General features: G+C 36.5%; 1 protein-coding gene across 4 annotated transcripts in view; it reads left to right on the top strand.

The window, feature by feature from the left end:
- Positions 1-16,757, top strand: part of HMGCLL1 (3-hydroxy-3-methylglutaryl-CoA lyase like 1) — a 98,457-nt gene that overhangs the window by 51,385 nt on the left and 30,315 nt on the right. For all 4 annotated transcript variants that reach the window (XM_074819877.1, XM_074819878.1, XM_074819874.1 and 1 more), the window contains one exon: positions 1,066-1,254. In XM_074819877.1, coding sequence (XP_074675978.1) covers positions 1,066-1,254 — 189 coding nt within the window. The remainder of the gene's footprint in view (positions 1-1,065; positions 1,255-16,757) is intronic.

The following is a 16,757-nucleotide window of genomic DNA, read 5'->3' on the forward strand; positions in this document are numbered from 1 at the left end:
AGTGCAACTGAAGATGTCTTGGAAAAGGGTCGTATTTTTTCATTTCTAAACAGTTGATTTCCAGACTGGGATTCCTTTCAGTGGAGTGGCCTTTTGGGATTGCTGATACACAGTGGGGAATCCTAAAGGGGACAAACATACTGAGAAACTGAAAATAAGGTGAAACCCTTTCCAGATAAATTAAACAGAACTAAGATGGAAAGATCCTGCATTCAGTTTCTAAAGCAATATTTTTGGTGCAAACATGATTTTGTGCTTCCGAGTGTTTGTCTCTCTCCATACAAACATTATGGAGCCAGACCTCAAATCTCTTACTCGTACAAAGAACTACTCAAAGACGTAATTCCAGAAACATTTAGGGCTCTACTTACATAAATAAATATATTAATAAATAAATATGGTTTTGTTTGGTATTAAGAAAAATTGTAAAACTTTAAGACTAGAATGTTAAGTTACAGTTAAGCTTTGTTAGTATTTTAATGTTTGATTTGATGAAAAGCAAGCAAAATTAATATTAACTACATGTTAAAACTTCAGTTTTAACTGATGTTTTCATTGCCAAGGGAAAGCAAAATCAGGCTTCTTGTTAATTATTTATTGTCTTAGTTCAGCCATGTGCTTGGCTCCGTGTAATAAGCAAACAAAAGGGCAGGTCTTTACCCTGTACAACTTGTAAGCTGAAAAGTACACAGAGAAAACCAAACAGCTGGGAAATCCCCAGGGAGAGGAAAATGTTGGGAAAGGGCTTGACAGAAACTTAATTCATAGTGTAAAATCTTGCTTATTTGGATTCTGTGGGAGAGTCAAAAAGCAAGTTTTTGATGGATTTGGCTTGGTTGGTTTTTCCATGTACAGAAGCAGAACTATAAATTTAAAATAAGAGGATCTATGGGACGTTCTTCTTGGATGACAATTTTCAAGAATCAATAGAGGGTTTCTGATACATATTTCCACCTCAGTGAGTCAAAACCTGAAACCTATACAGAATTGTGTCCTTTTTAATGTATGTTCTTTATTTTGTATTCTTTCATCTTGACCTTTTCATGTTTCTCTGTTTCTAATCAGGTATCTAAGCGTCTGTACAGTATGGGCTGTTATGAAATCTCTCTGGGGGACACAATTGGTGTGGGGACTCCTGGAAGTATGAAAAGAATGTTGGAAGCTGTTATGAAAGAAATCCCTCTGAGTGCTCTTGCTGTTCATTGTCATGACACCTATGGCCAGGCATTAGCCAATATCCTCACAGCCATACAGGTAACTCAGGTTCTCATTTTATAGATGTCATAGTAATAGTCTTAGTTTAATTCAAATGCACAATGTAAAAAAATTCCAGCCTTAAAGAAATTGCTAGAAAAAGAAAGACACTCACTAAACTTCCAGAAAGTATTGCTGACATAACCGATTGTCTACAGGTATTGCTGTTGCTTTAGCAAGAAAATGTCAATTCTTATGTACTTATTACCTTCAATTCCATACAAAATCACTAAGAAACAGTGATGATTATTTTATTCCATTGATTTTGGATGAATGAGGGAGATAAAATATAATTTTTTTCTGATGTCTCAGATTCAACTTTTCTTAGAGACATCTGTATGCTCATTGTTCACTACACTAAAATTTCTGTTTTACAGAGGTGTCTAAATATACAATAGGATAATGCATAATTACATCTTGATTTCAGATGTATAAATCTATAAATTATTGGTGATTATATACACAGATGGAGTGGTCTAGATAATTTTATCACTGTTAACATGCCTTCAGTATGCTTTTTTGTGTATCAATTATACCTTCCAAATAAGATTATCAACAACCTTATATCCCATTTAATCTTCTTTCAAATCTGTGGCTAAATAATCAGAAAAAGTTAATTTCCATAAGAGATATTTTTCCTGTTGTGTTTATATATTTTTAAGAATAGGACACAATACAAGAAACAGACTACAAGTTCTAATGTAGTTTTTGTAAACATATAATCTTGAAAAATATCTTCATGTGTACATGCATTCTTAAGGAGACCTATTTTTACTAAATGTTGCAGAATCAAAAGCTGTTTACAAATCATAGGCCTTTATTGTTCTGTTTTATACTTCTACAACTACCTGAAAGGAGGTTGCAGAGAACTGGGGATGAGCCTCTTTAACCAAGCGACAGGACAAGAGGGAATGGCTTCAAGTTGTGCCAGGGAAGGTTTAGACTAGATATTAGGAAGCATTTCTTTACAGAACGGGTTGTTAGGCGTTGGAATGGGCTGCCCAGGGAGGTGGTGGAGTCCCCATCCCTGGAGGTGTTTCAGAGTTGGGTTGACATAGCGCTGAGGGATATGGTGTAGTTGGGAACTGTCAGTGCTAGGTTAATGGTTGGACTAGATGATCTTCAAGGTTCTTTCCAACCTAGACGAGTCTGTGATTCTGTGATTCTGTAATGGCATCTTCTGCTTCCCTGCAATTCAGGCAGCCATTTTTAAGGTCAACTTTCCTTTGTCCTGACTCATTATTTTGGCAGAGCTCATATTATGTTGTTTAGAAATAATAGCAGTGTCTTAACAGTATTACTGATATAAGCAACACGAAGGAACAGGAAAATGTTTCAATATGGGAATCTCTGCATGTATTTGATAAAATATGGGATGACAAAATCTGGTAAAAAGGGTTCTAATGTTTGCTCTCAGTGTTCACTATTGACCTTTCTCACTTTTACTCTTGCAAATGTGTTTGTATGTACCATGGGATAAATAAATTGTTAATTTCACAGTTAGCTTCAGTTGCAGATGTAATAGCTAAAAGCATGAAAACCCTTGAGCATGGGAGGAGTTCACCATAAAAATACTTGAAGCATTATTTTGCAAATCGTTCCTTAAAATAATTGCTGTCATGGTGCCTACTAAACACTGAATGATGGCTATGCTTTGTTAACCCCAGTATTTGTTGTAAGTGATTCTTGTTTCAGGTTTACCTTCTTCTTCTATCTTTTTATTTATTTCTTAAATCAACTGTGTGAGAGTTAAAGGGGAAAAGAGCTCTTAGGTAACTAATGTGCAGTTCAGGCTAATTAACATGTAAGTTCAAGAGAGCAATAGACCTAAAAAAATACCCCTTTGCAGCCTTCTCAGATTTCTGGGAAGCCAGAGGTGCCTGAGACCCACCAGAAAACTTCCCTGTGTGCTCCATTTCTGCTACAGTGCGTGTCTAAAGGTGTGGTGTTTTTGGCTGAGATGAACTTGTCATAGATTTTGCCAAAAGTCCTTGATGAAGCAGGCATTACACAGTCTCTCTGACTGGCTTTGTGCAAGCAGCTTCTTGGCTTGCTCTAAAGGTAGGTCCCCAGGTTCTTGGATCCTCAAATGGGTCTTGCACGTCACAACATCCTCTCCTGTCTCTGGTCAAAGAAATGAGGCAGCTAGTGGTGAATTATAGCTGAGCAATATTTTTTCTAACACAGGACAACTTTTACAGGTCAGCCGGATGGTAAAGTGCCAAAGCCAGTGGATCGGAGTGCCCAGGTCATTTCTAGCCCCCGCTGTCAGGCTTGCCTGTGCTTTCCTCTCTGCCAAAGATACATGAATGGCAAAGTACTGGAATAACCCCCTGTCTTCAACTCAGCCATTCATTTCATAGACCAGACTCTCCACAGATGCAATTCCTTACCCTTCCTCCTTTATGGGTCTCTGCAAGCGACACGGTATTTCATCAGGAGTGAAATGTGTTTGAGGGGTTATAGAAATAATGGGCTAGAGTTATTGTTTGAAAACAAGTTTAAAGAACATTCAGCAGGCAAATTACACTTTTCCTAACACATTGCAGACTACAACATCAGGCTGAGTAGTATTGTATATTGTATTTCCTAAAAATTAATGAATGACAGCTGGAAAGCCACAAATCACTCTGCACTAATTCAGGCATTGCTTCGAAGGGAGATCTCCTAGGAGTGGAAAGAGGTACTGGTGATTCAGTAAGTGATTTTTTATACAGATCACATTGTTCCATGCAGGATTATACTACCCAGAGTATTTTCTTTTGTTTGGGGCTGATCCAAAGTCATCTAGAACTGACAGGCCATATCTGTATAAGAAATTAGCAGGGAAGTAGCCTTGTAATTTTAGTATTCAGTTTTATGTGTGTTGTTTTAGCAAAAGGATAGGTAGTGAAAGATGGGAGAGAGATTAGCCAACTTTTAAAGTGTAAGTAATTTTTTAAGTTGTTGAAGTGAATTATATAGATAGAAAGCATTGTCTGGAGAAAGGAAATTAACTTTCTTTTATGGAGAGATTCTGTGTAAAAATGTGAGGAACATGAAGTGATGCTTCAGAACAAAACATTTAAAGTAGAAACATGACTGGCTCTTGGTTAAATGGTTTAATATAAAAATATCAGAGTATACAATTTACCAAAGAGACAAATTCAGATGATAGGAAGTGGTGTGGCAATCTAGTTAGAGGTTGTGGTATTTTGAGTAAAATTACATATGTGGGTTAGCTAATGTGACAAACACAAAATATAGCTCAAAGAAGTAGTAAAACATTTATAGGAAATAGTTGCAGACCTACAAAGAAGGGTAAAAAGACAGGTCAGGAAACTTCTATGCTGGAGAGGCCCCAATAAGGTAGACCATTGATCTGAGGAGATTTGAGTTACCTTGACAATTGTTTCCCATAGTGTGTGCAGAACAGGTGAGAAGGGGGAAGTTTTTTAATGGAAGTGATACAGAACTGTTTTCTTGCATAGCTTGTGTAGTTGCCAGAAATAGCTTTGTCTGTTTTCATAGCACATGCCTGAACATAAGAAAGAATATGCTAAGAGGCAAAGAGGAGTTTTGACCGGCAATGATAACCTCAGTAAATGAAACAATCACATAGTAATCCCATAGAACTTTTATCAAATTCAAATCGCTCTTGTAATTCATTAATATAAACTGATCCCTACACTACTGGGATCATATCCTGACTTAGAGAAAAAAAATGACAATCACTTACAGGGGGCAAGGTTTCTTACCACTTTGTGTAATAATTTCCATCTTTTTGGACACAATGAGATGAACGAGATTGATGATTTGCCAAATGAAATTACTTTTTGTAAGTGCTTTCTTTACCCAGAAAACAGGAATTTTGAAATGAAATCCACACTTCAATATCAGAAACAGAATGTAGCAAGCCTCTATTTAAACTTTCGGTTTAAGGTTCGGACTGCCAAATCCAAATTTGTGAATATGGTTTTTCATTTCAAACATTATAATAGATCCCCTTACAGAGAATTCAAAATTTTAAATAATATTTCATTAATTTCTTTAAGATCCTTGAATTTTAAAGATTAAATAAACTTTTTTTTTAAAAATCCAAACAGAAATGGTTGGCTGCTGACCTCTTCCCTTCATCACTTAACTAGATTCTAGATTAAATAGATTCTAGCCCCTTTGGTGCATGCTAGAGAGACTAACCAACTTGCATATTTTTGTGCATCCAGTTTACTTATGTAGTAAGGACTGGGTTCACACAAAGGCACTCAGTGTTGATATGTCTGTTTTAATTGCCAGAACCAGGAGAGGAATCTGAACGTAGATGCTGAAGGTCATGGTTTATTAATTCACAAGGATCATTGTGTTACAGGAGTAGAGTTCACAATGGCCAGCAGCCTGAAATGGTAGAGCCTAAGTTAAGCCACGGAAAAAAGACTGTGTTTAAAATTCCCTCCCCTCCATGATTCATGTGAGCTTACATGTGAAGCCTTAGGTGAAATGAATTTTCCACACAAAACCAGCTCCTAGATGTAAGTACCTAGTTTGTCCTTTTTTTTTCAAATACAGGATTTGCTGTTTGTGGCTGTTGAACTTGCCTGTAGTGACAGGCTGTCAAGACCTCTTTCAGCTGGTGGTTAGCTTCCTGCTAAGGTCTCTTGTCCGGAAGCTGCTTGCTGCTAAGGAGCCTCTGTGGGGGCTTCCCCTCTTACTTGGTGGTGGCTTTAAACCTGAAGCTCTTGTGCTTAGCCCCCACCTGAGCTACTCTGCAGCAGCGTTGCAATTGTGCTTGCTCCCAGTCTTGTACCTCCCTGATTCTTAACCTCATCCTCACCCACTGGCTTAGCTTCAGGCCTGGCTGATCTGTGACTGATCCTGAAATTAATGAGCTACAGGAGGCAGGAACCATAACATCTTGTCTTGTCTTTTCCTGATTTGTCATGTCGCTGTGCACATCACTTTTCTTCAATTTTTTATTTGTAAAACAGGAATAAGGCTCATCACTTTTAGTTTGTGAAATGCTAAAAAAAATCTACAGGGGAAGAGCATTAGACGAGTACAAATTATTTTTATGAAGTCTAGATTTAAAATTTATTTTTGAAATTGAAGTTCAGAAACTTAATATATTTTAAGTTTGGTATAGAATGTAATTTTGAGATTAAAAAAGCTAAGGTATATGAGTGGGCAAGTGATCAAAATACATACATGCCCAATCAAATTATCAGAGTTCTGTAACACCCCATTTCCTTTCCCCTGCACAGCCTGGCACTCTGAAGTATTTATATAGCACAACATGAGGGTAGGAAAGACTTGTCGTATGAAGCATGCACATAGTTTGGGATCTTGAAAGGATGTTAATATTTTTGCATTCCTATTTTAAGAAAGGTTTCGGCAGACTCACAAGTTTACTTCTGTTTACAAAGATATGCTAGGAAACTATAGAAGATTTAGCAAAGATCTCCAAGCATAATTTCAAGGTTCAGACAGGGAAACATTAGAAAACAGAGCTTGACTGAGAATAGCTGTTCAGGATTCAGGAAGGGCTGGTCGTGCTTCGATATTTTGCTGGAATCCTTTGAGGCAGTCACTGCCAAAGAAGACAAAGGATATACAGTGGCCATCATATGCTTTGATTTTTCAGAAAACAATTTACAGTGTTTTGCACTAGAAGGTAATATTAAGGCATGGAGGCATGTAATAAGTGGAAAGTTGGCTAAATGGCAGGAGACAAATGGCGTTATGAAACAGAATTTCCTCAAGCTGGAAAGCACCGATCAGCAGGGTTGTGGAAGTATCGGCCTGTGGATCCCAGGTTTTCCTGCTTAAATGAATAATTTGCAATACTATAATGCTCGTGTTCAGGGTAGTTGTTCTATTTAACTTGTAGAAATTAAACTTTTCAAATTTTAGATTTCCATTGTGATAAACAGGATAGCTGTCACAATTTGTAAGTGTAAAGCTGTGTAATATTCTACAACATGCAAAAGAAAAAGTTTGGGATCAAAAGTAAGTGTATAGGAATACACATAATTTTAGGTAAAGCAAGAGATTATTTATGACAACATGCCTGTCCTTTTAAATAGGCATCTTCCTAGAGCTTTCTAGTTTAGGATTTCTCTGGGAACTAATTTATCCTAGGCACTTACCAGGTATTCTCTGGGTTTGAAAGTTGAATTATTTGTCAGCAAACTAAAAGAGCCATTAGCAATAACACAAAATTCTTTAGAAAACTTCAGTTTACTTTTTTGTTTCAGTTTCTTTTTATTCCCTTTTCCTCATAGAAACGATAGAGCACTTAGGTAAAGCTAGCTAAAAAAATCAGATGTTTGAGGTGAAGGAGTACGTGATATTAGGAACGAAAAGAGTGAGTAGAATTGTTTAAGACTGAAAGCTAACAAGACAAAGGTGAATAGGTCTGTATTTGAAAAAAGACGTTAGGGGGAAGATGGCAGGTGAATTGTGAAAAGGTAGCAGACAGCAAGATTTCTGTGAAGAAAACTTAAAAAGTGTGTGCTTTAGGAAAGTAGAAAAACACTTGCATTTTATCAAATAATATTGCTACTATAAGTAGTCAGATAGCTACTTTTGTAAGTGAAAAAACATACTGCACAAATGAATAAATCAGATCTACATATGGGAAAAAAATGAAAACATAGGCATTCATAGTGAAAATCTGAGAGATGTTTTCCAGTATTTGTTCTTTGGTTTTTTTTTTTTTTGGCCTTTTTATAGGTACTGGTTTTACATTGTTGCCTGTTATTTCAGCAAAATAAGAAAGCAAGCAAATGAACAGGCAGCACCACTCCTGCTCTTTTCTCAGACTAGTATGAAAGAAGTAGCAACCCTATTTTTATTGCTTTCTGCTGCTTTTTGCAGGATGTGCATAGTATGCAATTTCTGAGGAGCTGAAAGTTTTTGACTTTTCTTCCTGTGCTTCAGAAAAACCTGATAGCCTGATAGTTCACAAATAAATTCCTCATTGCTATTATTACAACTGTTACACTATTACTAGAAAAAAAAGTTAAAACAGTAGACTTTCTTTCAAGAATTTTATTTTTTAAACTTTTTAGGATAGGAAAGGGAATATATTTGTTATTGTATGCTGAAATAGCAGTCAGAGTTCCTGAGGCAAAGATATATTTATGTGCATATACCAACAGGTAGCCTGTATATTTTGTGGGTTTTGATTTTTATTTTAAATGAAACTTAGTATATTGTAAATTATTAACAAATAATCTACATTGTTCTAGCTGCCTCTAATATGATGATTGAATTTCAGGAGCTTTCAACCCTAGTTACTGAACCTACAAACCTTGAGTCTTAAGTCTATTTCAGAATACTGATCAGACAAAGAGATCCTTCATCAGTTATAGATTATTCTCATCTTGAAAATTCCTCACTAGGGCTCACTTGGAGCAGTACACACAACTTCCCTTTGTCTTACAATCACACCTTGACTGTCTATTAAAACATTTTTAAACCTTGAGTTTCTCATGCAAATCTATGCATCTTGCTTAATATCTCTGCACGTTCATATAGATTTATCACCCTAGGTCTAAATGTAATATGAATGGAGAAATCACTGCAGCAACTAGAGAAATAAAATCTGATCACTGCAACACCTAGAGAAATAAAATCTGAAGTGGTTTAAGTTTTCTATCTTGAAGCCAAAGATAATTTCTGTACTAATAGCATTGAAGCTGTGGATTTATAGAAAGAATTTATTTGGCCCAAATATTCCATGCTCTTTTCTCTTTTTCCATGCTTGCATCCTCCTTGCATACTTCTACTTTTTTCTTTGAATGCTGTTTTATTGTAGCTTTCCTAATCACATCTTAAATGCTTTCATTTCTGGGTTTCCCATTCCGTAAGTGGCATTCATTTGCACATTTCATTCTTTAGAGTCGGTGGTACATTCCAATTTCAGCTTCCTTCATAATTTTCTGATTCATTAAATCTAGAAGTATTAAGGCCATACTGATTTGCTTGTCCAGTACCTAAAAGGCATTCTAGTATTGCTTTCATTACCGTGCGTCTTTCTCCTCTTGTGAATGCACTTCTTCCCATGCAAAAACAAACAGATTCAGAGAATTTACTTTAAATGATTCTTTGGTCTTCAACAGATTCTGTTCTGCTGCATCATTCTTTAGCTCTCATATCTGGAAATACAGTTTGTAAAAGGGAAATGAACTAGTATTAATAGAATACGAGAAGACAATTCTGTTTTATTTCACCTTTTACCAGCTAATAAGAGGCTTGCAAAGTTGTGCTTGCAAGCAAGGCTCACACAAAATAGCATAGAATATAATTTAGATACAAAACCAGCAGATTATAGGTGCAGTTGACGATAATACTCCATACAGACTGTTAGTGTCTACCTCCCCTCTTCTTTGTTCTCCCTTGTAATGCCTTTTTGCCATTCTTTGCCTCTGTCAGTGCTTAAGCAGAGTAAATATCCTGCTGCCAGCTCACTGGCAAGAAGGTAGAATGATGTGAATGTATACCATGCTCCTCCATTCACCTAATCCTAATATTTTCCCTGGCACTTATGTTAATTTTTTCCTCTCTTTCACTATTTTCCTAGTCATTGTTTGATAGTTGTAAGTTCACATAACCAGAGCAATAGTCTTTTTACAGACCTCCTTTTATCATCCCAACTGTGTCTTGTTTGACTATTTAAATGGCTAAGAGTCAGCATCATCCAGTTCTGAAGTGGACTGGGCAGTAATCCAGCTCTTTCTGTTAGAGACAGACATTCATTTTTTTGGACTAGAAACAAATTACTTCCAAATGCTGGAAATGTAAGAGGGCTTTTCAAAAAAGGTTTTCAGGTGTTTATAGAACAAATTAGTATAAAATAGTTTTCAAAATGCTAAGCCCAATTTAAAATAAATATTTAGTACTTTTAGGAGTTGTGAAAATATAGCACTAGAAAACTGAAGTCACTCATCTGTAGCATGCATAAAAAATATGGTGAGGGCACACTGGTGTCAAATTGCCCATGCATATTTCTATTGTGCCTTGACTGGATTGCATGCATAAAAAAGTTAGTATTTTGTGGTTTTTTTTTACATGAGACTACATGGCTGGCTGTAGGTTTGATGAGATGACTGCCTGTAGCAATCAGAAATTGAACCAATAACTGTTATTTTATGACAATTTTTGATTCAATTCCTGAAAATCTAGATTATCAAGATTACTGGAAAATGAAGAGTTTTCATTGGCCTGAAGGTTGTTTTTTGTCCCTCATGAAGCATCACATAGGCACTGTCATTCACAGAACGACAAGTCAGTTCTCCACAGCTGTTACCTGTCCCTTTTGGTTTTATGGTGTCTTGCTTGTCTCTCACACACCTTCCAGCTTTCACAGCAAATGAAATGGGATTTCCACAGATAAGTATCCTGTACAACTGGCTCATCTCAGAACTGCTCCATCCTTGCAAGTCTGTCCCATTCTCCTTTCTCAGCACCCCTCCCACAGCATGCATTTCTTCATCAATTTCTATCTCATCAGCTGTCACATTAACTTCGGATATGAGACTGAATGTCTGACTAGACTTTGCACTCCTACAGTTGACATACCAATATCACTCCTTTAAAGTGTTCCCAGTCTCAGTACCTCCTGGCCTCTCTGGCACTAAGGCCGATTGATATGAAAAGCCTGCATCCATAAAAATCAAATTCTAACCCTCCAAAACAAGGTCAGCACTTCCAGACTACCAACTATGAATGACCCCTTAAAGGTGCTAGTTCCCAGGCTGCGTCAGAAATTGTTTGGTGGAGCACTACCTGGCCCAGGCCAAAGCTGTGCCAGGGACTATGGCAAGAGTTACAGTGGACAGCTGAGTTCCAGCCCTGATGCCATTTATTTTATAGGTCATATATATATATAGCCACAAAAGAGCACAAGTTCCTGTTTGTTAATAGCACAAAAGAGAGATTTTTGCTGTCATTCCTAGTGGCTATTTGAGGATGTCTCCAGAGCTGAAATTCAGAGGTTCTGGTGAGCTCTTGAGTGTGCTGCTGGCATCTCTGGGGATTTCACTGCAGAGCTGTTACAGGTCTTCCTTAAACATCTGTACTCTGCATCTGTCTCCACAGATAAGGTGGGACTCCTCACATTACATGTCTTTGATTCAAGGCATGGGGGCATGACAACTTGAGGAATTCACCACTGTTTACTACCGTGATGCATTTAAGTGCATTTAAGTTCCGAAAAGCTGAAGTTTTTCCAGAGCACTGTAGTTCAGGGCAGATAGCCGTCCCAGGATATCAGCTTGATTAATAAAAGATTGGCAAAGCTCTGAGCAACTTACCATAGGATCTGAATATGGAAAATGTTGGCCAGTCTTTGTAACTGTCATGACTAACATGCCAATTTAAATTAAATTTCTAATTTAAATACACCACAAAAACCAATGACTATATTTAAAAAATAGTCATCTAAAACATGTTCTAGATTAATACTAAGTTCATGTTCATTAGACTGCCTATTCATTCCTGTGATTAAGATGTACTTATGATGATGGTTCTAGCATATATAGTTTTAGATGCTTTCTAATCTAGAACATAGGAGTATGCCAGTAGTTGTGTATCACGCTTTGTGATTTCAGCTAGTCTCCTTGATTGACTGTGGTACAGTCTTATTCCTTCCACTTTCTCTTTGTTTTGAATTTACATGCTGCACACTAAAAAGGTATGTGGTGCAGTGACAGAAATAACATACAATATTTCAACATAATTTTAAAAACAATCATGAAAGAAAAATTTCAAAATTTTGGTGAGGATATAATTATTTTAAGTACCTTTAAAAACAAGTTTTTATTCAGGATTTAATTACTCATTCAATTTTCATGGTACTTTGAAAATAAATTATTTCTATAAGAGTTGCTTGACTTGTTTTTACAAATTCTCCCTCTAATCATATTGCACTATAATCAGGCTGTGACTCTGTATACATCAGCTAGAAGATAAATGGCTTTTAGACGTGTATTTTTCTACTCTATAGAAATGGCTCCCCCTCCCTTTTTACCCTGAAGTAGTTTTTCTTAAAGTTTAACAAGTGTAAATTAAGGACAGAATCGCTACAGTGCTTCCAGCTTGGAAATGATTGTTTCTTTTCATTACCTTTAGTTATTTGTGAGTGTGTCTATTCTAGTTTCTGCCTGAGAAAGTGGGTATTGCATGGAAGCTGACTTTCAAACCAAGCAAGGGTCAGAGAAGTTTGCCATGGCAGGAACAGTCCTGGGAAATCACAAATCCCAGTGTCTCCAGTAGGGAAGTGCAGTGTTTACAGGATGATGCTTCCTTCCTTTTTGGTCAGCTCTACAGACAGCTGTGCTGAGGGGGTGGAACTAAACCTCTGGCCGTTCTTGCATATTTATGGCTCCTCGGAACCAATTTTGTTATGATCCAGCAAACAATGAAGGAGGGAGAGTTACTTCCTGTAGCTGAGGTACATCAGGTGGCTTTAAACAAGCTCTCAGGGTGTATCCTAAGGTAGATTAAACTGGAGAAAATCCAGAGATACTGTGATCAGACAGGCTGAAGTTCCTGAACTCTAAATGAGTGTTTTGGGTGGATCTTTGTAGCCGTATGAGAACAAGTGACCATTTGCATAAGTGGAATAAGTCAAAGATGACTCTTCAGTTAAGACAGAAACCAAAGCTGATGCAGTACTTAAAGTATGACAATCATCTTTCTGTGCTGCGCTGAAGCAACACTGAACCAGTCTCCTGAGTTAATTCATTTGTCATTTATCTTTTTTTTCTTTTGAAATATTACAGTACAAATTGAAACAGTCAGGCTTTCAGAAATAAGAACTTTGTGATCATTTTTAAAGATGAATGAATGAGTTTTATACACTATAATTTTTGCCAGCTTGCATGTTTTCCTGTTTATTTAATTTTTTTCTTCTTTGTTGCTTAGTGCAAGTGCTATATGGTGACAGATTGTCAGAGGCAAATGATGTGATTTGCTTGACACAGAGTCCTTTCAAATGCATAAAGTAAACAGTTACAGAAAGAAAGATTTTTCTCTGATCTGTGTTCATAACAGTAAGATTTTGCTTGCTCTGAGAGTTGCAACAATGGGTAACAATTTTTAATTTGATGCAGTATCTTTTCCTCTGAAGAATAAACTGAGCAAACAAAATGAAAGTAGCCTTAGCAAGGCAATATAATGTGCATCTATAGCAAAAGATAAGATGCTAAGTTGAATGCCTTTTTAAACACAAGAAATGTTCAGGCTTTACTGTTGGCAGATATAGTGGATGAGCAATTTGCAATTTGCAATTTGTCTTTTAAAAAAGGAGCTTTATTCAGAGCAAGGGAAAAAAATTGCAAGACAGATTATTTTGTGTCTCCCCACCTTAGTGCTACCACTTAATAGTCAATGTACTGGAAGGGAAGATTCTTTTGGAGATATTGTAACATGATAAGGTATTGCAATGTGATGAATAATGCAAAATTCATCCAGGTAGAAGCTGAGAAACTGTCACACTTTTTTTTTTTAGTTTCCTGCATCATGATGAAAATCATGGTGAAAATGTCATTTGAAATAAAGATTCACTCTGCCTATAGTGTCCAAGAAGATGCTTTATTTGATTGCATCTTCTCTGGTCACATTACTGTAATTATTAACTGTTTAATCTCATCCTGGAATTCTACTCAGGACATTATATTTTAGCATAAAATAGAAAATTCTACTTCCTTGAAATTACACAGATGAATGACTAAAATAAGTATTCCAGAGCTCTTAAAGGGAGGTTGCTCCTTGGTGCTGAATCTTTGCAGTAGATGCTACATTTTCCAACAAGTGGTCCCATTTGTTAAATACATTTGTCTGAGTCTTGAATCAAATTAAGCATGTGCATAGCGGTTTGCAAGTTCAGGGGCTATTTAGAGAGAATGAATTAAGAAAAAAAGTACTGACAGAAATAACATACTATTTTTTTTGTTACAAAAGATGTAAAAGGGAACAATCAAATTGAAAGAAAACAGAAATATCTAATACTTTATTATACTGTAATGTCTACTGCAATATTGCCATAACTTTTGCTTAACTAATTGGGAACCTAGTCTTTAGATCCTCTAGTGTGCAAGAATGAATACCTTTGGTTTTGTTGTTGGGTTTTGTTTTATGGTTTTTGATGTTGCATTTTTTTCCTTTGCAATGATTTTCAGAACACAGATACCAGTGAAGAAAAAAAATAAGCAGTATAACTACTGTAAATATTTTATAAAATGTCCATCTGAAGCCCCTCAACCTCTGGTAATTAGAGGCCATACTGTGTAGATTGACAGGGTAAATTACCAGTTAATGTTTACACAACAAAACATATGCCCAGTACAATATCCTACACTGATGTTACTGAAACCAGAGTCCGGAAATGTACAGTGGAAACAAGACGTGGTACTTTTCTTGTGCCAACACAAACAGCAATTACAGCACAGTGTGAGAGGAGTCATAAGAAATACTACTGCATATCAGTAGTTCAACAAAGTCAGCACTTTTGTGTAATTGCAGGGGAAAAGGGCTGAAAAACATTACAGATCTCAGCAAGAAATGGCCTTTTATACTTTTAAACTGATCCTTGATAAAACAATGCCGGGGTCATGAGAAGGCTACTCTGCCAATTTTGCTTCACTGTGGGATCCATTGACATCTGGCTGAGCTGCGGAAGCTGGAAAACTTCTTTAATATTCTCTTGACAGTAAAATGGACATGTGGAAAACATTCTAATCTGTTAATCTTTGTTGCTCCTGAAGAAAAAGGACATTTGGCTTTATACTTTGTGATGATAAATATTAAGTCTCCAGATCTAGCTGTAAATAAGTTAAAAGCATTTGAATGGAGAATGCAGTTTTTATTTTCCAAATACAGGAGAAGATGGATATGCACCTGTGTAATCCAGATGATGTAATAAATGCCAGGAGATTTTTTTCCAAGGGTAGTTTACCATACATCTTAGCCATCCACTTTTCTCTATGCTGAGTGTGTTTTGTCAATGAATATTGGGGAGCAGAATCTCTGAACTTCCTTACATCCTATGTACTAAAATAGAATGAAGTATTGATTCACTCAGGGGATTATGAAAATAGAATTAAGAGAGATTCAAAATAGTAGTTATGTCTGATTAAAAAGTGCAGGTTTTATTTAACAGCGTTAACTGTACAAATTATTTTTGGCCTAGACTTTAAATCTAATATGGAGTGATAGTGAATGATGGAGATAAACATCTATTCAGCTTGAGATAGGATGCACAATTCTTCATTTCTGTTGTGAGATATACCTCCAGAAATGAGAAGAGGTATCTTGCACATTAGAAAATAACTGCTAGGAGCATATACTGTGTATTGTAAGTATGAAGCGTATATTAATATAAAATGCAAAATATACCATGGATTATGGAAAAACTAAACAGAATTCAAAATTCTGCACATCCTTGTAGTACATTTTAAATTAATCTGAACAACTAAAACAATGTGTAAAGATAACACTTTTATACACTTGGTGAAAGTTAAAGTGATTTCCCGGTTCTAAGTAGCAAATTATATCATTATAATACATGTACCCTGTTGGGAATGTGTGACTTCCTTTAGAAAACTTCCAAGTATCTTCTTTTGCAAAATAAGTAGCCTCAGGAATTAACAGAGCTTCCCTCCCCATCCCCCCCCCCCCAAAAAAAAAAAAAGATGAAAACCTAACAACAGTTAAAAATATGAAAACAGGCCTTTGTTCTCTGATACAATCGGGTCCTTTTCTTTCTGCCCACTTTCTAATGAATTCTGATATTTCATTGATTATTATTGAGATCTGCAAGATGAATCAATCTATGAACTCCAACTTCAGGTTAGAACTAATAATAATAAAGTCTTGAAGTCTATGCCCTTGCTCAAACAATCTCTCAGTGAATAATAATTTCAGTAAAGTAAGAATTAGTCCAGTCCACTTCTTTTGTGCACTTAAAGAGTTTCAAGAGATCTGGGTCTGTATAAAATGCCAGACTCTTCTAAGAAGTGGAACTGTGCTCCTAGGGCTTTATATCTTGCTGTTGCATAAGGAGGTTAAAAGCACAGCAAAATCTGATTGAAAAGTGGCAGGGCAAAGATGAAGTTAGAGAGGGGCTAGACTTCTCAGGGATGTGCACAGAACATACCACCATCCTGGTGTTTCTCAGGTAGCTGAAAACTTAAGCTTCAGCAGGATCTTCCATGTAGATGTTGTCATGTGTTTGTGAAGCACAGTGCAGCTTGGGTCTGAAAGGAGAAAAAAGCCATAGGCAGTTTTGTGGTTCACTGCCTGGGTGTCCCACATTACCCAGTAGTTAGGACATTTATTTAGAAGGAAGGTGAAGAAAAAACCCAAGCACCAAGTAGGATAATGCCTCCACTTGACTACTGGATGTATTTGCATTTGGATGCATGTGTGGGTTTTTTTAGCTCCACTGCTGAATCTACTGCATTTCTGAGTCAGCTAAATCTTTCTGGGTTGGTTATTGAGAGGGGGAGAAAAAAAAGTTTGAC

The sequence above is a fragment of the Strix aluco genome, chromosome 3, assembly GCF_031877795.1.
Source record: "Strix aluco isolate bStrAlu1 chromosome 3, bStrAlu1.hap1, whole genome shotgun sequence".
NCBI classification, from domain to species: Eukaryota; Metazoa; Chordata; class Aves; order Strigiformes; family Strigidae; genus Strix; species Strix aluco.